This window comes from Engystomops pustulosus, chromosome 5 (assembly GCF_040894005.1).
Source record: "Engystomops pustulosus chromosome 5, aEngPut4.maternal, whole genome shotgun sequence".
NCBI classification, from domain to species: Eukaryota; Metazoa; Chordata; class Amphibia; order Anura; family Leptodactylidae; genus Engystomops; species Engystomops pustulosus.
The window spans coordinates 92,071,623-92,094,912 of NC_092415.1; the positions used below are offsets into that span (position 1 = coordinate 92,071,623).

The window sequence follows — 23,290 nt, forward strand, 5'->3', positions numbered from 1 at the left end:
AAAAACTAGCACACGAATATCCGCAGGTTTTTAGAAAGGACACAGGGCCCTGTGCGGACCCACTCCACCAGCGGCTGTGCACCTTCATGCCTACTCCGCGTCCACATAGTTTGGAGGTGGCATAAGCACAAGAATAATCGCAAACTCTTGCAGTGCACAAGAAATGTTGATTATTTCAGTGCTTCAATGGCAGAAACAATGACCATTAAAGCAGATCAGCATAAGTAACTGGGTGAATTGTGGCACATTAAGGCTGCCTACAAGTTTTTAGATTTTGAGTTAAGCTAGGTTTTCAATTGTAACTTCAGAAGAAAAACATTAGGCCTGGGTAGACAAGGTCATTTCGGACTGCCTTTATGCATCAGAAGGGTCAGCACAATATTCTTGTAAACACATGGCACAGATATTATTTGTTGGATTACACTGACATATACTTGTATCTGGCATTTGTAAAATGTCAGTTCACCATTAGATGAGAAGCTAATTTCATTGTGTTTTGGCAGGAATTGCTATAGGTTTGCAAAAAAAGCTACCAGGAGCAATTAAGATTATTCCTGTATTTCACTCTTATAAATCCTGATTGTTTGCATCTGTATTTGCAACAAGATAATTTTGATAATGCCACATTTCAGTTTAACAAAAAGTGTAGTTCTTTTTAACGAAATCCTCAGGCGTGCTTCTTTTAGCTAGGAGGCCACTTATTACCCTTCTAACAGGAGAACTTTTTAACCCCATAGCGCAATAAGACGTACCCTTACGTCTTACTGCGCATGGGGGAGTATGAAGAGGGCTCACGGGCTGAGCCCTCTTCATACTCACCGGGCATTTGCTTCATAATGAAGCAAATGCCCGTCGCTAACACCCGCGATCGGTGCTTGCACCGATCGCGGGTGTTAACCCTTTGATCGCCGCCGGCAAAGCTGCCGGCGGCATTAAAGAGCCGGCGGCGCGTGGGCGCCGCCATCTTGGCTCCGATCGTCACTCCCCGTGACGTCACCGGGGAGCGGCGATCCGTTGCCATGACAGCCTCGGATCACACAATGATCCGAGGCTATCATGTTTTAGGCCATCTATTACAATGTGCGATCTGCACATTGTAATAGATGGTATGCAAAATCCCCATATACTGCCATACTACAGTAGGATCAATCAGACAACCTAGGGTTAAAGTACCCTAGGGAGTCTGAAAAATAGTGAAAAAAAAAAATAAAAAAAAGTAAAAAAAAAAAAATTATATTAAAAAAACATAAAAATTCAAATCACCCCCCTTTCCCTAGAACTGATATAAATATAAATAAACCGTAAAAATCATAAACACATTAGGTATCGCCGCGTCTGAAAATGCCCGATCTATCAAAATATAATAACCGTTTTTCACTGCGTTTAACCCCGTAGCGGAAAATAGCGCCCGAAGTCGCAAATGGCATTTTTTTGCCATTTTGAAAAATAGAAAAAATTCTATAAAAAGTGATCAAAAGGTCGCACAGTCCTAAAAATAGAAGCATTGAAAACGTCATCAGAAGTCGCAAAAAATGACACCACTCACAGCTCCATACACCGAAGTATGAAAAAGTTATTAGCGCAAGAACACGGCAAAATGAAGAATTTTTTTTCTGTACAGGAGGTTTTAATTTTTGTAAATGTATGAAAACATTATAAAACCTATACAAATTTGGTATCCCCGTGATCGTATTGACCTAATGAATGAAATAGACCTGTCATTTGGGGCGCACAGTGTAAGCTGTAAAAACCAAGCCCACAAGAAATGGCGCAAATGTGTTTTTTCATCATTTTCACTGCATTTAGAATTTTTTTCCCGCTTCCCAGTACACGGCATGGAATATTTAATACCATCACTACGAAGTGCAATTTGTTACGCAGAAAATAAGCCATCACATAGCTCTGTACACGGAAAAATAAAAAAGTTATAGATTTTTGAAGGTGGGGAGTGAAAAATAAAAACGCAAAAACGAAAAAGGGCCTGGTCCTTAAGGGGTTAAAGCTTACCTGGAAAATAAAATACAAAAAGAATTCATTTTTACCATCTGTGACTAGGATTACTGGTTCAGAAGACTGGAATGAAAAATAAACCTGCTACCATGTTAAATACCAACTAAGGTGCCATTGCCAATACCAATATGTGCTCTTAGATATGAAAGAAAAAATGTTTCAAAGACAAAGGACTCAAAATGTGCCTATGCATAAATCCATGAGGCACAATAATGTGGGTAATTGAATGGAGAATAAATGCTGGATTGAAACCCTGAAATGTCTGGTTGTTACAAATGTGTAGGTATAAGTTGGTAGAATAGTGTGAAAATATATGGTGATAGCCATTACCATGTCATAGATAGGCAGTGGTTTAAAGGAACCTGTCACCAGGGACCTCGTTTTCAATAAAGACAGATTGTAAACGCCCATGACACCTCCAGTGCAAATATGCCTTTTCTAAGCATTTTGCATTACACTATAATTGTGTGTTATAACTTACTCTTGCATCCTGACAAAATCCTGGGGTAGTCACAGAGGCTGGGCTTTGGTTTGGATGCATTTCATAAAACAATGTGTGATTTGTATGAGCTGTAGGCTGCCTCCATCTTTGTGCTTCTGTACAGCATGTCCCTCCCCCACTGATGTCAGGCTTACCAGGCTGTGACCTCTGAGAAGGAGCAGGAGGTGGAACTGTACAGGAGCACACAGGTGGGGGCCAAGCTCTGAGGATTAACACAGACAAGGCACATGTTTTTCTTTTAAAATGCATCCAAACCAAAGTCCAGCCCCTGTGACTACCCCAGGATTTTTTCAGGGTGCAAGAGTAAGTTATAACGCACAATTATACTGTAATGCAAATACTTAGAAAAGGCAGAAAGGCAGATTTGCACTGCAGGTGTAATAAGCTTCTCCAACCTGTCTTAAGTGAAAATGAGGTCCATGGTGACCTGTTCCCTTTAAGTGTTACCATAGACCAGTGATGGCAAACCTTTTAGAGACCGAGTGCCCAACCTACAACAAAAATACACTTATTTACTGTGAAGTGCCAGCATGGAATTTAAAGCAGTAACTTAAGAACTCTCCAGGGTCTCTTTGTACAGGAAGAATGGTGGGTCTAACAGGAGGACCTCCAAAGATAATGCAGTACTGTCAAAACCTTATCACTTTTCCCACAGTTCCAGTCAATGATTTGTCGCTTTAAAATAGTGCTGAGAGCAGCATCTCTTAAGTTGCCTGGGATTGCAGGAAGATTTAGTGTTTGGTGAACTCTGTCCTGGGGCGATGGCCTGAGTGCCCGCATTTTTCTCTGCTGAATTCATAGTCAAACATCTTCAGCTCTATGCAGCATTACACACTGCATCCCTAAAAATACCATTGTCACTTAAAGCATAATGGAGCATGTTCCTATTATATATTATCCTTACAACATGACTGTACACTCTATTCCCCACATAAAACATTCTTTATTCAGTCATCTGAATAAATTATAGTACATCACCCATAATTTATTGGGTGCTCTATTTAGCCCCCCCCCCACCCTGCATACACAGCCATGACGCCGCCAAAAAATAATAAACCTTGTATGCGCCTTCAGACTCTAGCCCTCTCGGCCCCCCCCCCCGTCGACAGCCGCGTCTCCTGTATAGTAGCCGGCCTGTGTCCTGCTGAGTGGTGCAGACGCAATGTGCTGCACCACTTTGCCTATTAATTACATCGTCAGCTTAAAGGCGCAGATGTAATTAATTTTTCAGGCAGTGCGGACTTGCCAGCCACTGGCGTGTCTGGGATCTGCCACCTGAGGGTGGGGACTTTACCCCGCCTCATGGCAGATGCGACCCTGACGGTACCTAAGGCCATGTGAAATGTTTGCTGTAAAATGAGTAGTGCAAGTGTTAAAATGGGTTCATTTATATACGATATTAAAATAACATAATAAACTTTACTTGCCCCGCTTTACCCAAGCTTCCAAGACAGCCCCTCCATCAGTTTCTTATGATGCGACAGCATGTGACCGCTGCAGCCAGAATGCAGCTGAGCAGGGTTGTTCCAAAATCATGATTGCATGATGGTTCCCATTGCAGTGGCATCATACTAGTAAATAAATCATTGCTATTCAGGTGCTGACTGACTGTGCCTCCTGCATCGCATCATAACAAGTAGTAGGATTGCCTTTGTTCTATAACAGATAACGTGGATTGCCAGGGGAAGAACATGGTAAGTAAATTTATGTTATGCAATTTTGTTTAAAAATTATATATATTAAAAAAAATCTGCAAAGTTTAGACAAATGATATTTGCATTGATGGGCAAATCTCACAAAACCACAAAAAATTGAAGGTATAGAAGCCCTCGTAGGGCAAAAGTCTGTACGACCGAATAGGTTGACTTGTTAGTTTGTAAATGTAATAAAAGGATGAACTCTCACCTTTTTGGGTTATGCATCAATATGTGACACCCTAGGCTGCTGCAGGCATTGATTGAAATCCAGTCTGGGCCGACCAGAATAGCAGTAGCTGAGAGGAAAATTGGAGTATCTTCAAAGCTGCGCTGCCAATTGAGAATGTTCAGTTCAATGATGGTGCATCAGATCTTTTACTCATTATTACGCCAGTCTGACAAATCATAAAAGTATCCTTGGATGTACATTTGTCAGTTTTATAACTGTACAGAAGTACAAATTTCAGATTAGCATAGGTGTGTTGACCTGACAAAGGAGCAAGTCCTACCTTGCAATGCATAGTGAAATCTACATCCAGGGATACTTGTAGTGATTTTACGCTGGCAGTGCGGCTTTGCAAAGTACTCCATTTTTTTCTCATATCTATTGATGGGCAAATAGGGTGATTGAATAGTAATGAAATCGTGCATGTGTCATATGCAACAAGCGTGAAAACATATGCAGGGCTCCACATTTATATCTAAAATAAGTAGAAAATGTGCCTTTCTAGACACTTAAAGGGGTATTCCCATGTCACCAAATTAATGTTATTGCTTGTATTATAAAAAGTTATACAATTTTCCAGTATACTTTCTGTCTCAATTTTTTACGGTTTTCTTGATCTCTGCTTGATGTCCTGCTATAGGAAGCTTCTGTTTCTTCCAGTGGATAAAAATCTGACCATGGTCACACAGGTATCATACAGAGTATTCAGAGCTATATAATATAATGAGCAGTGCACCTGTGTGACCACGGTCAGATTTTTGTCCACTGGAAGAAACATGGAAGCTTCCTGTAGCAGGACTGCAAGCAAAGATCGAGAATTGATACAGAAAGTATATTAGAAATTGTATAACTTTTTATCATAAAAAACATTAACATTAATTTGCTGAAATGGTAAGACCCCTTTAAGAAACATGGCTAGACAAGGGAGCATGGTATTCATAAAAAACCCTGCAAGGTTGCTGTCAATAGTTATTGGTCTGAAGTAAGCCAAATTGGAGAATGTTCAGTTCAGTGATGGTGCATCAGATCTTTTACTCATTATTACACCAGTGTGACAAATGTAGTCCACCCCATAACTGTCTGGTCTAGATTATTATGTCTAAAATTAGACAGTATTAGTATTGTGCCAAGCCTCTAATTTAAAAAAATTAACACTATACTCCCCTTTGTGACTCGCAGGTCCTCTTCTTGCTTCGGATTCTCCGGCGCCTCTTCGGTCATTCAGCTCCACCTCGGGTCCCCGCGCACGCATTGACGTCAGCCGCGAGACATCGAAGAGGCACCGGAGCATCGAGCAAAAAGAGGACCTGCGGGAGGTGTTGGAAAGGTGAGGTGTTAATTTTTTTTAATAGACTCCAGTATAAGCCGAGTTAGGTTTTATATATGCGGTATATGCGGTACTATCTAGTTTTACTTGGCATCATCTTAAGCTCCAGTAATTTATAAAGTTGAATGAATAATAAAACCATCCTTGTGGTATTGTCGTTTTTTTTGTATAAATTTTGTTGTGCATCTTCCATTGAATTTAATTCGCACTCTTTTAGTCTTGGGATTTCCCATGTAGAGTCACAAGTCATGTCATAAGGCTTTTTTTTTTAAAGTTAGATATTGATTTTTGTGGGAATACCTTCCAAAAGTAAACCATATTTCAATATTCCTTTTCTACCCCATGAAATAAACTTTAAAATTATCAGTCAAATGATAACATCTTCTCAACATCTGCATTACTTCATTATATCTACATGTTTACTTCTTTTTTATTTAAAGCTGCAATGTAACTAATGAAGGCTGCATAACAAGCAGTAAAGGATCGCCAGCTGTGGATTAAGAACCTTTGCAGTTGGATATCGCCTTGGTTATTTCTACAACACTCTTAATTTTTGGTGTATCAGCCAAGAAGTTCAACTGGGGACTCCTGGAACACACTGGGGGAATTTATAATGCATTGTTTGCCAGTTTTCTGGCAGAGAAGGGATTTACAAAGCCTCATCCGCGCCAGTTTTGAGGCTTTCTTGCACCACTTTGGATGGCGGGCAGAGGGCGGAATGACCTGCATTTACTATAGTTTCTGGATTAGAAACCCCTATTATTGGATATTTGAAATACAGCATTTAGTATAGTTTTTGGTTCTAATAGATTTTTTACCAGATTTGGACAACCTAAGGTTAAGACCTGTGGAAAGATATAGGTAGGCCCATACTTCAATAAAATAATTGATTGTGTCTGGTCTTTAGAGGAAATCTATCACATCAATTTAACCTCTACAAAGCACCACCATTATGGTGGTACATACTTTATGTAAATTATCCTGAAGGTCTTTTGGGGCTTTTAGTTGAGCCCCTCAGTGGTTCAGCTACACTGGTGGTGGTTTAAAGGAAATCTACCACATACTTTTAAGATTATTGATTTAGATATAGGCTTAACTGGGCTTCTTTTCTCTGCATATGCCCTCTCAGACACACCAGTCATAGAGAATCTGATTAATGGCAGGTAGGGGCCTAGTTCAGTTATTGTGTTGGCAGAACCACAGTAGTCCACTACACAGAGGCAGCATCTGTTTGAAAACAGTTGGTTTTTGCCCACGATAACTGATACTATTTACTGGGCTGGACTCGCTTTTTACACCGACCCAAAATATTTGTCAAAGTGATCATGTAATCAATTAGGCCAAATGGCGATATGGAATATCAGCCAGACCGGTAACATTTTAAAACAGCAGAACAGAAAATATAGGAATATAGGCAAAACATGTATATAATACAAGGTAAAGCTTTATTAATATATTGTGTAAAATCAAAAAGGTTTAGAAAATACAGGGCACAGGCCAACAAGGCATAGCTAGAGAGTGGACACTCAATAAAGAGTACGGTATGCACCACTTGGTCACAAACAATGTATATATTAATAACCTAGTAACCTAGGACCACAGATGCAATATAGGTCCACCTTTAATCCCTTCAACAGTCAAACTCCCTTTTTATTTTAGGCCATAGACTGGGAGTATCTTATTTCAGTGGTTGGGAAATTGGGGATAATAAAACTACAAATGTATCACAAAATACAGAAGAAAAGAACAACGCACAGTTTCTATGACCTGTTAATAGGAACAGTGGTGTATCTTCTTTAGGACCATCACAACTCTTGTTATCCTACTCACCAAGAAGGAAACATCGTAGGCCTGGTCTTTGCTCAACCCTCTTCAGTCTCAGACTAATACTGCCTTTCCACTCCCGCACCATAACCTCTCTTTAATCGCGCACATCTGCAGACTTTCTGCACTTCAAATTCTTGCTTAGAACTTTTAACACCGCCCCCATCTTGTCAAACAGGTATATTTCACTAATCTAATATCCTCTCTAAAAGGCTCTTCGATACTCTTTATTCTTCACTAACACCAAAGGTTTGCCAACCTGTTACAGACGTTGGGGCTGAAGATCTGGCCACCTACTTTAAAGATGAATGCAGTAAATTTTAACAGGAAATCATATCCCAATCCTCCAACTCCATTGATCTCCTTCCCCCTGCTACTTAATCCTGATCACTCTCTTCTTTTGAGCCACAGAGGAAGAAGTGTCCAGGCTCCTCTCCTCTGCTCACCCCACTACCTGCGTGAGTGACTCCATCCCCTCACATCTCATACAGTATCTCTTCCCAGTGGTTACTTCTCATCTCACTAAAATCTTCAACCTCTCTCTCTTCTGGTGTCTATTCCTCTTCCTTCAAGCACGCCGTTGTCACTCCATTACTAAAGAAAGCTTTCCTGGACCCATCCAGTGCTGTTAACTATCAACCAGTCTCTAATCTCCCTTTCATATTCAAACTTCTGGAACGCCTGGTCTGTTCTCGACTAAACTATTATCTCTCAGCTAACTCCCTCCTTGATCCCCTCCAATGTGGTTTCCGAACTATGCATTCCACTGAAACGTTCTAAAGTCTTCAATGATCTCCTCATTGCTAAATACAAAGGGCACCATTCTCTTCACATTCTACTGGATCTCCCTCGGCAGCGTTTGATACTGTGGGCCACCAGCTCCACCTCGGGATGCTTCGCTCCATTGGCCTGAAGAACACTGCCATCTCTTGCTTTTCTTCCTATCTCTCTGACCGCACCTTCAGTGTCTCCTTTTCGGGTTCTTTCTCATCTCCCCTTCCTCTCACTGTCGGGGTTCCTTAGGGCTCAGTCCCCTTCTCTTTCCGCTCTATATTGTCCACATTGTTGAAACCATAAGCAGATTTGGTTTTCGGTAACATCTCCATGCTGATGATACTCGGCTATACAAGTCTGCATGTAATATCACTCCTGCCTTACTGCAGAACACTAGTGACTGTCTCTCTGCCGTCTCTTAAATCATGGCATCTCTCTTCTTGAAACGTAATCCTTCCAAAACTGAACTTCTTGTCCTTCCACTGTCAACTAACCGAACTAACCCTGCTCTCTCCATATCTGTCTGTGATGTCATCATAACCCCGCGGCAGTTTGCCTGCTGTCTTGGGGTTGTGCTGGACTCAAGTTTAAATTAATAACCTTCATTCACAAAGCTCTTCATAATGCTGCAACCCCTACCTCTGCTCTCTCATCTCAGTCTATTGTCCAACCTGTGCTCTTCGATCTGTTCGTGATCTTAGATTATTCTCTTCCTTAGGCTACATTTACACACATGTATGGGGGACGTATATATACGGCCAAGGTATGTACGGCCGATATACGTCCCCCATACACTTCTATGGGCTGACGGCATCGTACGGGAGCGGTACGGTGCAGCACACAGGAAAATATAGGACATGTCCTATCTTTTCCCGTATTATGGCACCATTGCCCATACTTTCCTATGGAGAGGGGCGGGGGTGAGCGGCGCTCACCTCCTCTCCCCGCGCTGCCATGTGCCCGCCGTGCTACAATGCGGTGGGCACACGGCAGTGTTCATGATTTTGTATTACGCTTTACTAAGAGCGTTAGTGAAGGGGCAACCAACACTCTAAACTTCAGGAGGGCAAATTTTCAGCAACTAAGGGAAGACCTTAAAGGCATAGACTGGGATAATGCTCTCAAGGACAAAAGCCCCCCCCAAAAATGGGACTTTTTCTCATATATTCTGAAAAAGTCCTGTGAGAAACACATACCTTATGGGAAAAAGCATAAAAGGAACAAGAAAAACCCTATGTGGCTAACTAGTCTTGTAAGGAAAGCAATAAGCGAGAAAGATAAAGCGTTTAAGGTGCTAAAACGTGAAGGTAGCGATGAGGCATTACAGGATTATAGAGAGAAAAAAAATAAATAAATCCTGTAAAAAGCAGATAAAGGCCGCAAAAATAGAGACTGAGAGAAATATTGCCAGGGAGAGCAAAAATAATCCCAAATTATTTTTCAAGTATATAAATGATAAGAAACTAAAAACAGAGAGTGTGGGTCCCCTTAGAAATAACATGGGGGTCATGGTGGAAGGAGACGAGGAAAGGGCCAATCTACTGAATGTCGCCTTCTCAACTGTCTTTACCCAGGAAAATCCCCTGGTGGAAGACACAATGAGGAATAATGTAAATTCTTTTTATAATGTCAACAGTTTAACCCAGGAAGAGGTACGGCGCCGCCTCGCAACCACTAAGATAGATAAATCACCGGGGCCAGATGGCATACACCCCCGGGTTCTGCATGAATTATGTACGGTGATAGACAGACCGTTATTTTTAATATTTGAAGATTCACTGAGGACTGGTTATGTTCCACAGGAATGGCGCATAGCAAATGTGGTACCAATATACAAAAAAGGATCAAATAGCGATCCTGGAAACTACAGACCCGTAAGTCTAACTGCTGTGGTGGGGAAAATATTTGAGGGGTTTATTAGAGATGCTATCCTGGAGTATCTCACTGTGCACAACCTTATAACCCAGCGTCAGCATGGGTTTATGAGAGATCGGTCCTGTCAGACTAATCTGATTGGTTTCTACGAGGAGGTAAGTTCAAGACTGGATCTGGGGGACGCTGTGGATGTTGTATATCTGGACTTCTCAAAGGCATTTGACACCGTGCCACATAAAAGGTTGGTATATAAAATGAGACTGCTGGGAAAAGGAGAAAATCTGTGTATCTGGGTAAGTAATTGGCTTAGTGATAGAAAACAGAGGGTGGTCATTAATGGCACATTCTCAGATTGGGTTGATGTTACCAGTGGAGTGCCACAGGGGTCAGTATTGGGGCCACTTCTTTTTAATATTTTTATTAATGACCTTGTAGTGAGTTTACACAGTCAAGTTTCAATATTTGCAGATGATACTAAGCTGTGTAAAGTAATAAATACTGAGGTCGATAGTTTAGCATTACAGAGGGATTTGTGGAAGCTTGAGGGATGGGCAGAGAAATGGTTGATGAGGTTTAATGTAGATAAATGTAAAGTTATGCACTTGGGCCATGGAAACAAAAAGTATAATTATGTTCTAAACGGTCAATTACTTAGTAAAACTGAAGCTGAAAAGGACTTGGGCGTATTGGTGGATGGTAAACTTAATTTTAGTGACCAGAGCCAGGCGGCTGCTGCTAAAGCAAATAAAATAATGGGATGTATCAAGAGAGGAATAGATTCTCATGATAAAGACATAGTTTTGCCCTTATACAAATCCCTGGTCAGACCACACATGGAATATTGTGTACAGTTTTGGGCACCAGTGTATAAAAAGGATATAGTAGAGCTGGAACGGGTGCAGAGGAGAGCAACCAGGATTATTAGGGGAATGGGGGGATTAGAATACACTGACAGATTACAAAATTTGGGATTATTCAGTTTAGAAAAAAGACGACTGAGGGGAGACCTCATTACAATGTACAAATACCTGAACGGACAGTACAAGGATCTCTCCAAAGATCTTTTTATACCTAGGCCTGTGACCAGGACAAGGGGGCATCCTCTGCGCCTAGAGGAGAGGCGATTTTACCATCACCATAGACAAAGGTTCTTTACTGTAAGAGCAGTGAGACTGTGGAACTCTCTGCTGCAGGAGGTTGTTATGGCCGACTCTATGTACATGTTCAAGAGAGGCCTGGATGACTTTCTGGAGAGAAAAAATATCACTGGTTATGGGGATAAAACATTTATTTAATTCTTGAAGGTTGGACTTGATGGACTTGCGTCTCCTTCCAGCCTTATATACTATGATACTATGTAGCCTTAATTCCAACTTCCCATGCCCGTCTCCAGGAGTTCTCTAGAGCTGCACCAATAATCTGGAATACTCTGGTCTATCAGACTAATAACCAACCCCCAAATTCTCTTAAAACTCATTTATTTAGGCAGGCCTATCACACTTGCTAACTGCATGCAACTTTAACTCTTTATTAACCAATTCTGGGTACTCCCCCTGTCTGTTATCTGGAAAATGTGTCTCTGCAGTCCCACTGACTTCTGACTTTGTATATAAGATGGCAGCTGATAGCTGCTTCAAGCAGCAGCATTTTTATTTATTAAATTATTTTTATTCCATCTTCTTATAAAAATGGCCAGACCATTATACAAGCTCATATACCTCTTTTTTCACCCCTTTATCCCCATAGACTGTAAGCTCTTGCGAGCAGGGCCCTCACTCCTATTGTTTCATATGACATGACTGTTGTTGTTCTGTAAAATCTTATTATATTTGTATATGTTCCCATAAACATAAATATTCAGACCCTTTGCAGCAACACTCATATTTAACTCACATGCTCTCCATTTCATTCTGATCCTCGTTGAGATGGTTCTACTCCTTCATTGGAGTCCAGTTGTGTTTAATTAAACTGATTGGACTATAATCATGAGGTCTAAGGAACTGCCCAAGGAGCATGGAAGAAGTTTAGGACAACCACAACTCTTCCTCAGTCTGGCCATCCAGACAATCTAAGCTATCATGGGAGAAAAGCCTTCGTGAGAGAGGTAAAGAAGAACCCCAAGATAACTTTATGTTCAATCAATGTTATGGTGTGAAAGCACAGTACAAAACGATACATCAATTGTACAATCTTAAATCAATACTGAACCAGACCAGCGAGCTATATTAAATACACTGTGTAAAATAATGAAGGGTATATCTGTTAATGGAATGTTCTGACAAGTCGGAATATATTAGACCTAGAAGATCACAGTTGAATCAGAGGGGACTGGTGGCTATGAGCTTTATGAATGCTGGTATTTGTGTTCAGACGTTCCCCTGATGTGAGGAAGGGTCAGGAAGAGCATGTTTGAGCCGCGGGAAGTCACTGGTTCTGTATCCTCCCATGTATAAAATAGCTTGTCAGTGTGACCTGAGAAATGGTCAGGAGCTAGTAAAGATCTTCTGGGTCATATCGCTGTCTACACCATTCTTCAATGAAACAATTTGAGTAATTCTGTGGTTACACTGGCGGTCGATCATAGAAGGGTAAACATGAATAACGGTAAGGAGAGTATAGGGGGACATATTTACAGCGGGACAACAAACTGGGTAAGATAGGGGATGTGGAGGAGTTACTGACTAGATAGGGGAGGGGTTAAGATACTGATAAGGCATGGAAAAAGGGGATAATAACAACATGACATTACAAAGGAGAGATTAGGGAAAACAGGGGCTTGGCTCCTACCTCTACTCCAGTAGGTCTTGGAAAATCTGAGTGTCCTGGAAAGAAAACAAAGGCTGCCATATTCTAAGAAACTTTTGTGGGGAACTGTGGATGTCTGCCGTTGATTCCTCCATGCCGAAGATTTGGATTAACTCCTGCAGCCACTATGAACCTGTGGGTGGAGCAGTATTGCGCTACTTGCGTGGTATCAACGACCTGGCTGCGTTCAGGCAGTACTGTTCAGGCTGCGGTTCTGTGCTCCTGGTACAACCCTGGTAAGATCAAGAGGAGTGACATTTCTGGAGTGCCAGAGATGTGGGCACCTGTTAATGTTTGGAATGACCTGAACTCGCTATCCCAGAATGGCTTAATTTTATTGCAGGACCACCAGATATGGATCATTTCCCCCTGTTCAGATTCACACCTCCAACAAGTGTCCATAGAGGGGTAGATGGAGTGGATGAGACTAGGTACACAATACTATCTCAATAGGATTTTAAAGTTTCGCTCCTGTGCTCAGCAGGCAGTAGAAAACTTGTTAGTATAAAGGAAGGTTTTTTGTCAGTCCTCCTGAGGTATTGGTATAGCAAGAGTTCGTTCCCAAGCAGCTATGTAGGGTAGAGCTAACGTGGCAGAATCTTGGAGAGTACACTCTGGAAATAAAATGTTCTGGGGGTGATTTAGAATAGATCATACCCTCAAATGAAGTTAGGGAGTAACTAAATGCTGCATTGGATCCTGGTTGCCTGAGGAAGGAATGTAGTTGGGAATATTCCACCCATGAAATCTGGCCAGTTTCATATGGCTGTTCACATGACATCAGTGGAGAGCCCCTGAGGAGATCATACATGCGGGCTTCGGTTGCGACATTCTGGTTGGGAAAGTTGTTCTAAGATCACTTTAGCTGAGCTCCACAGTAGATGCGAGAGCGCTGGGAGAAAGTTCCACAAAGTCAACTACCACCATAGCCCTCCACCAGTCCGGGGCTTTATGGCAGATTGTGCCAACAGAATCCTCTCCACAGTGCAAGCTCTATGAAAGCTGCAAAACACACGAAGGACTCCCAGACTATGAGAAATAAGATTCTGCGGTCTGAGATGAAGATTGTACTTTTTGGTGTTAATTCTAAGTGGTATGTGTGGAGAAAACCAGCCACGGCTCATCACCTGCCAAATACAAACCCAACAGTGAAACAAGGTGGTGGCAGCATCATGATATGTGGGTGGGGGTTTAGGACAGAGCGACTGGTTGCAATTGAAGTAAAGATGAATGTGGCCAAGTACAGGGATATCCTGGATAAAAACCTCTTTTAGAGTGGTCCGTGGACCTAAGACATTGTGGAATGGCCCACACAAAAACATGTGTAGGATGTGCCAGATTCATGAATTGTGCACCTTTTTTTTTTTCATTTTTTGTGCCCTGTATTCATGCTGCAGAATAAAACGTCCCTGTTGGTGTACATTTTTTCTGTCTTGTCAGACACAGTACAGCTGCTACACTACGCTGGCACAGACGCTATATAAATACATGTGCAAGCAGATTGCACTGGAAAGAATGTGCAAAGTCAGACAGAAAACTGGTGCAGGAACTTGAATAAATGTGGGCTAATGACCCTTAGCACACAGCTAAAATAACAAAGCAGTGGCTTCAGAACAACTCTGTGACCATTCTTAACTGGCCCAGCCAGAGCCCAGACCTAAGCCCTATTGCGCATTTTTTGAAGACTTGAAAATGGCTTCCACCAACGTTCACCATCCAACGTGAGGGAACTGGAGACGATCTGCAAGGAAGAATGACAGAGGATCTTCAAATACAGGTGTGAAAAATTTGTTTCATCATTCCCAAGAAGACTCATGGCTTTACTAGCTCAAAAGCTGCTTCTACTCAATACTGAGCAAAGAGTCTGAATACTTATGACCATGTGATATTTCGGTTTTTCTTGTTTAATAAATTAGCAAAAATATCTACATTTCTGTTTTTTTTTCTGTGAAGATGGGGAGCAAGGTGTACATCAAAGGCAACCTGTCACCAGGAGACCCATTTTTAGCACTCCCCCAGTCCCCACAGAGCATAGTACATACACTGCCAAAGTGTTTTTTGTATAAAAAATAGGTTTTACAGAAAAAAAAGATGTTATATTGTACCTTTCATTAGCATCTGCTGTGTGACTAGGCACTTGTCCACTGGGAGTGGCTGGAAAGGAGCAGTCCCCCCCCCACTCGTGGGAAACAGCTCCTCCATGTGACCTTTTCAAATATATAAAAACACCCATCACTTGGCTTAGCGACGCCCCCTGTTCCTCTACAGCCAATCCTGAGTGAGGGGAGTTATTCATTTATTTGAAAAGGTCACATGGAGAAGCTGTTTCCCAAGGGTGGGGGGGGGGGGACTGCTCCTTTCCAGCCACTCCCAGTGGACAAGTGCCCAGTCACACAGCAGATGCTAATGAAAGGTACAATATAACATATCTTTTTTCTGTAAAACCTATTTTTTATACAAAAACACTTTGGCAGTATATGTACTATGCTCTGTGGGGACTGGAAGATTGCTAAAAATGGGTCTCCTGGTGACAGGTTCCCTTTAATGAGCAAAAAAAAGCTTTTTTGATCTTCCCAATTGACTGCAATGAGTGATTAATTTAAAGGGATCTGAATACTTGCCGTACCTACTGTATATTGCAGTAGTGGATACAAGCAGAAAAGCCGTGATCATTGCCCTATTCCATGTATTATTTCCGTGAAAAATGTTTAGCCCTTACTCAGGCGCAAAGTAATATAGCCATCTGATACAAATACCTGAACTGTCGTATTGGCCAATGTAGTGACATATTCCAGGACATGAAGGTAATTGCGGTACATAAGTGCACATATGATGCGTTCACTCCTAGTATAGTGGGACACCTGGAAGATGCTGGAGGATTGAATGTACAAGCTGCTCCTCTAAGCCGTGCGGCCTGCATGGAAGGCTGCCATGTTACCATGGATATGACTTTCACACCAGAAGGACATTAAGTCAAGCACTTGATTTGTTGTGAAGCAGAAAGAGGTGTATGGAGAAACACAATACGTAAGGTTTTGGTCTGATGATTGTAGTGTTCCAAAACACAGTACTGAAATAGTTGCCTGGAAAGTTATATCTTGGTGCTTTATTAGAAGGGAAAAGTTCTGTATGAAATGTTTGTTTTCAGCTTACAGTGGAGTCAAAAATTCCATCAGATGATCTGACATTCAGAGCTATTTCTATCTGGTTAGTGAGCACTGAGCTCCTCACCTGCAAGGATGTAGATCACTGAATGATTCGGATCAAGAGCTAATATTGCTAGAAAAATGGTTACAGGATGAGAGGAGGATGATTGGTTAACCTGTATGTTTTATGCATTATATGCTGAATACAAGCAGGTTTTGTAACTGTACATAGTAAACTTAGCCTATGTTTATTCCAGAACGTTTGGGGTGGGGGTGGGGGGAGTTATAGCTAGTGCAGGAATAGAACAGTGGTCATCAGCCAACCGGCTTCTATCTCTCAGTTTTAAGAAATAAGGTAATCTCTACCACTTTTCTTTTGCACCAGTTGTGAGATCTGTCATGTCATCTTATCAGTTAATTCTGAAATGTATTTTTGTATAGAGCTCAAACAAAAGAGGCCCATATGTTCACACTTTACACTGTATTGTCACATTGCAAGTTATTTCTTACATATGGTTTTCACATCAGGTTTTACTGTAATGATATTGAATAAAACTATACCAGGTGAAAAAGATGTAGTATTGTTCATTATTTAGAAGAAAAGCAAATGCAGTATATCAATGTAAAAAATTATATTTATTAAAAACAAAAATGCAAACCCCTTAATTTAAAATTGATGAAACAGGATAACAAGTTTGAACCTTCCCATAGGGGGCAAACCTATGGCACAGGTGCCAGAAGTAGCACTCAGAGCCCTCTCTGTGGGCACCCAGGTCGTCAGTCAGCATAGAGTTCACAAGACAGGACCCATAGCATAAGACAGTGCCGGAATATAATTTGAGCTCCTGACATGGGCCCTGCAATTCTTCCTGTACAGGGGACCCTGAAGTAAAGCTACAATAATAATCTGAATTTCTCCCCTTTCTACTGTATTGATGTCCACAGGATGCCAATGCAGTTTAAAGCTTTGACATAGCAGTAAGCAAGAAGTTATTGCTTAAATTGAAATGTTGGCAAAAACCATTCTCGAACCATTATTTTATAAAACATCTATTCTTTTAACACAGGTTTGTGGTTCTGTGATCTATAGAACCAAAAATACAGGCAGTTAAAGAAAAAAGCGGGAACTCCATTTTTATCTGTAGCTTGCACTTCCAACTATAACTAGACGTGTTGCACAAATTTACCAGCTTTATTTAAAAAGAACAAAAGCAGCAACAAAAGCAGCATGGTCTTATGAACAGGGCCACTATTGGCTGCTCACTGTTCTGTAAGTAAGCAATGGAATATGGAAGGCGCACTACAAGTCTGCTTTCGTCACATGCTTTTTCCATGTTATCATTTATTTATAAGGCAACACTTCTTCCGCAGCGCTGCACAAGGAATTATAGCTCATGTCCTTTAACACTCATTCTTTCACTTTATTAATGCGCATTGGAGCAGATTTTGGGCCTTGGACCTCTACAGATCAGCTATAGCGCCATATCTTATTCATATGTCTTTACATTTTTTTTTAGATTTAACAAATCCCTATTTTTTCTTTTTAGATGTTTTGGAGAACCCAGGGGAAAGCAAGATTTCATAGTTTACTTTGAGGTTCCACAAATAACCTTAAATGTCCACATGCAACTTCAGTTTTTAGAATTCTGAATAATGGTGACATAGAGGATGTCTTCAGGATTCTTAGTGTTGACGTTTAAAATTAGTTCCAGTTCCGACTCCTTAAAATAAGTTACTTTGTCTAGACTGTAAATGTGTTTACATGTGCATTGTGTAACAGCAAAATACAAAATATTTGCTCCTGGATGAGTCATGATTTTATTTCTTCTCACTTCTCTCGTATGAATGTTATATGAAATAATCCTAATATTTATCATAGTTAACTAGCTCTGCTATAATATTTAGTCTTTGTCCAACATGTTACGTCACCTAAGCTTCCTTTGTTATGGAAAATGTGCCAGATTTTAATTAGAAGGAGCACGTTGTTTGAATTCTACCAGCGACCGTTTACAGGTACAGCAAGGGGAGAACTGAGCTGTAATATTTACAACTTCTAATTTATTTGCTTATTTATAATATGTATCGCTTTTATGAAGAGGTTCACAGTCTCTGGGCTAACATTTGTCCTTTCTACATACACACCGTATGCTAGTACCCTTCTCTTAGAGAAAGATAAACCCGCCATGGCCTTTAGACTGATACATTAGAATAGTAATATTAGGGTATTCATATTGGGACTCCATGGAGAAGTTATATTAAAGTGTTGGTGTTTAGACCAGTGCAGAATAGAACTAGACTGTTCTCTGGTGCTCCAGATTAATCCCTGTCTGATGTTGGATGATTCATCTGGTGCAGTATAAGACTGTCAAGTCGTACTGTGCACCTCTTTTTAGTTGGTTTAGTTTTCTGCGCCACAATATTGAATTTTCTGGCGCACAGGTTATTTCTTGCACAGACACACCCCCTTCTACTAAGGACACACCTCTTTTTGTTAGGAGTCTGAAAACAGCCTAAAATTGTCAGCTAATTAAAATGAACAAGCTGCACATACTAATGAAAGCATATCCCTAGCCCTCTTCCAGGTATGTTACTGTGCAAAGTCTATCTTTATCAGAACATATCCTAAAGGTCTGCCAAAACTGTGAGAAGTGATGGAGATAAAAGAATAGGGCACAAATGTTTGACGCACTTGACACCAAAAGTACAAGTGAGAGGTGGTACGAGACAAATGGAGATTTTATTCGGTTATTAGAGCAATAAAACAGAATAAACTGAATAAAATCCCTCTTTGTCCGCTACCATCCCTCTTTTTTGGTGTTGAGCGTGTCAAGCATTTATGCCCTATTCTTTTATCTCTATTACTTCTCAATCTTCACTGGGGTTCCTCCCAGCTTTCAGGCCAGACACAGCACCTCACCCTACCTTTTGCATATCGGGTGGTTGTTTATTTTTTCTGGTTAGATACACACGTTTTCAGGTAACTTGCTAAGATCTCCCCTGTTTTTGCAGTTTCCCGCATCCTAATCAATTATCTGCCACACTGTGTCACGTAGTGATATTATTAAAGCCAACTTTTATTCATCAAATGAGAAAAATAGCACAACATTTGTGCTTATAATAGGGAGATACAGTACAGACCAAAAGTTTGGACACACCTTCTCATTCAAAGAGTTTTCTGACTATAAAAATTGTAGCCACTGCTTTGCACACTCTTGCCATTCTCTTGATGAGCTTCAAGAGGTAGTCACCAGACATGGTGGACTCTTGAAGGAGTTCCCAGCGATGCTTAGCGCTTGCTGGCCCTTTTGCCTTCACCCTGCTGTCCATCTCACCCCAAACCATCTTGATTGGGTTCAGGAATAGTGACTGTGGAGGCCAAGTCATCTGGTATAGCACCCCATCACTCTTCTTCTTGGTCAAATAGCCCTTACACAGCCTGGAGGTGTGTTTGGGGTCATTGTCCTATTGAAAAACAAATGATTGTCCAACTAAACGCAAACTGGATGGAATAGCATGCTGCTGTAAGATGCTTTTGTAACCGTGCTGGTTCAGTATACCTTCAATTCTGATTAAATCCCCAACAGTGTCACTAGCAAAACATCACACCTGCTCTTCCATGCTTCATGGTGGGAACCAGGCATGTAGAGTCCATTCATTCACCTTTTCTGGGTAACATATAGACACGGTGGTTGGAACCAAAGATCTTAAATTTGGGCTCATCAGAACAAAGCACAGAATTTCACTGGTCTAATGTTCATTCCTTGTGTTCTTTAGCCCTGTCCTTAGTGGTGGTTTCCTAGCAATTATTTTACCATGAAGGCTGAGGCACACAGTCTCCTCTAAACAGTTGTTGTAGAGATGTGTCTGCTGCTAGAACTCTGTGTGGTATTGACCTGGTATCTAATCTGGGCTTCTGTTAACCTGCGATTTCTGAGGCTGGTGACTCGGATGAACTTATCCTCCACGGCTGAGGTGACTCCTGGTCTTCTTTTCCTGGGGCGGTCCTAATGCCAGTTTCCCAGGTGCCAATTTCTTTGCAGTGCTTGATGGTTCTTGCAACTGCACTTGAGGGCACTTTCAAAGTTTTCCAAATTTGTCAGACTGACTGACCTTACATTTCTTAAAGTAATGATGGCCATTCGTTTTTCTTAGCTGCTTTTCTCTAACCATAATACAAATTCTAATAGTCTATTCAGTAGGACTATCAGCTATGTATCCACCTGACTTTTGCACAACACAACTGATGGTCCCAACCCCATTTATGAAACCTGACAGGGCGCATGTGACGTGAAAACCTTTTCTGGTGACTACCTCTTGAAGCTCATCAAGACAATGCCAAGAGTGTGCAAAGCAGTAATATGAAGAACCTAGAATATAAGACATATTTTCAGTTGTTTCACACTTTTTGTTAAGTATATAATTCCACATGTGTTAATTCATATTTTTGATGCCTTCAGTGTGAATCTACAATTTTTTGTATGAAGTTTTTATTTCAGGAAAATACAGAAAACCCTTTGAATGAGAAGTTGTGTCCAAACTTTTTCTTTATCCCATTTTTAGAATGTATCTATTTTGGTGATTTTTCTAATCACGTCTAGATTTAGTTTCCTCTCCATACACACATGTCCGACATGTCCTTTACATAATACATTTGTACTTACTTTTGTAAAAGTCCCAACTTTGATTTAAGGCCACTGCAGGTGAATTCATCAGCATCTTGTACCAACAGTTTTTGGCCCAGTTTCAATTGGATTGCTGCAGTGTTATTGGTTTAGTTAGATTAAATTTACATGGTATAAATAGCAGATTTTTTTTTGTAGTATAAGAGACACAAGGACGAATAAAAGACCGGCTTATTGTCAGAATGATAAATACTGACTCTTGAAGATGCTCAGCCTAATGTATGAAGCTGGCACAGCCAATAGAAGCACAGATTTGGGATTTCTTTATTTTGGTATTTGTGCTTTTGGACCTGTTAACAATAGATGACTGCACTGCTGCCATTGACTACTCATTGTCGTAAGTGTCACTGACTCCATTGTCTGGGAATGTGTAATGTTGATATCACTGCATACCGCACAAATTTACTACATTCTTTCATGTTACATTTTATATCTCAAGTACAACATCTAAGCATACAGGCATGGAGGGGATTAAGCATTTAATAGCCACTTGAATCCTGGAGTGTTTTTAGCCAGGTTTTGAATATTTTGCACATATGCAACGTTTTAGGTGTTCTTCTTGCATGCTCAACTGAAAGTAAACTTAGCACTGCTTTTATGCTGTGCGACATTCTGACGTTTGGTATTACACATCCATACCTCCCAACATTTGTGAAAAGGAAAGAGGGACAAAATGGCGGCACGCGTAGCGGCGATCCCCCTAAGCCACACCCCCAATCACTCCCTGGCCACGCCCCAAATTTTAGCCATATTAAAATAATAAAAATCATCTCAATAAAAAAAAAAAAATTATCCTCATTGGGATTTGAACCCAGAACCTGCAGTGTCCATGTACCATAATAACACAGCGCCTCAACCAACTGAGCTATAAACTCAGTGATTAACAAGGTGGAGAATTTTGGTAACTAAGAACTATGACTATATACTGCCTTGGTATATAGGGAGGGATCTTCTCAGATTATTGTAATTATTGAGACTATTATTATTATGGAGATTATTATTATTATTGAGATGATTATTATTATTTTTACCATTATTAATAATCATCTCCATAATAATAAAAATAATAAAATTTATAATAATAATAATAATAATAGTCTCAATAATTACAATAATAATCTCTGAGAAGATCCCTCTCTATATATCAGTGCATTAGTCTGTGTCACAGTGTAAATGGCAGATAACACTTCTTAGTTACCAGAAATCCTCAGCTCTGTATCACTGGGCTTAAAGCTCAGTTAGTTAAGCTTCTGTCTGCAGTGCAGAGGGTCACAGGTTTGAATCTCAGCCTGGCCAAAACTTTATTTAATTATATAAAGAGCTTGTGTCTGGGGCTGGAGACCATATATGGACAGTTGCTGATCTGACCTGATAACGTGGTCCCTGCTCTCTCCACCAAGCCAACACTTCTCTGAAAAGGATTCCCTCCCGATGTCTGCTCTGGGGAACCCTAGGAGATGCAGTGACCATATATGGACAGATGCTGATCTGACCTGATGACGTGGTCCCTGCTCTCTCCACTAAGCCGACACTTCTCTGAAAAGGATTCCCTGCCCGATGTCTGCTCTGGGGAACCCTAGGAGATGCAGTGACCATATATGGACAGATGCTGATCTGAAGCTGATGACGTGGTTCCTGCTCTCTCCGCTAAGCCCGACACTTCTCTGAAAAGGATTCCCTCCCGATGTCTGTAGAAGCCATTCTGTACTGTGAGTTCAGACTTTCAAAGTATTTACTATGCGGACACAGCGCCAGGACACAGCGGGACCTGGGGGGAGAATCCGTGACAATCTCATAGCTGCCCGTGACGCGGGGCAGAGGTACGAAAAACGGGAAAGTCCCGTCAAAATCGGGACGGTTGGGAGCTATGCACATCACATATTGTATTAAATGGATGTTTGTAATCAGGGCCGCATCAATTACATTGGCGCTTTGAGGAAGCAAAAAGGCAGAAATCGGCCCTGCTCATGTGTGCCACATTCTGCATGGGGCATGCAACATTTTAAACCATTTGGGACACATTTCACGACAATGTCAGGATTTCACAATTCTCACAATTGAAATAACCCGGCCAATGGAGCGCTTTTCTCTGTCACTGCTTACCGTTTATAACCTTACGCATTGGGCCACAGTTATGTTGTCTCCTCATTCAACAGGTAGATTGCTGTTGTGATAGGTTTATACTTTGATACAATTCTAGGTATCGTAGCATCCCGTATTCTACTTTATTTCTTAAGAAAAGGTCATTCTAAAAATATCTGTGCATATTTGCTCAGCAGTATAAATCACGAGGTGAAGATCACTGTGCTCTTTTATTTGTATCTCCAGATCTCGGATGACAACTGTCAGTCTGTCCTTTCTGTGAGAGCCGAAAGCTACTGAGGATGCAGGTGGACTTGTGGACAGTTGATATAGTTGAATT

The 23,290-nt window shown here is 41.0% G+C and overlaps 1 protein-coding gene across 3 annotated transcripts in view; it reads left to right on the forward strand.

The window, feature by feature from the left end:
• The window catches only part of BCL2 (BCL2 apoptosis regulator), a 123,199-nt gene that overhangs the window by 15,402 nt on the left and 84,507 nt on the right, over positions 1-23,290 (forward strand). Inside the window, exon 3 of one of the 3 annotated variants that reach the window (XM_072152692.1) lies at positions 17,734-17,856. The exons of the other annotated variants lie outside the window; for them this stretch is intronic. Coding sequence (XP_072008793.1) covers positions 17,734-17,781 — 48 coding nt within the window. The 3' untranslated portion in view covers positions 17,782-17,856. Of the gene's footprint in view, positions 1-17,733; positions 17,857-23,290 lie in introns of those variants that run through there. 3 annotated transcript variants of the gene reach the window in all.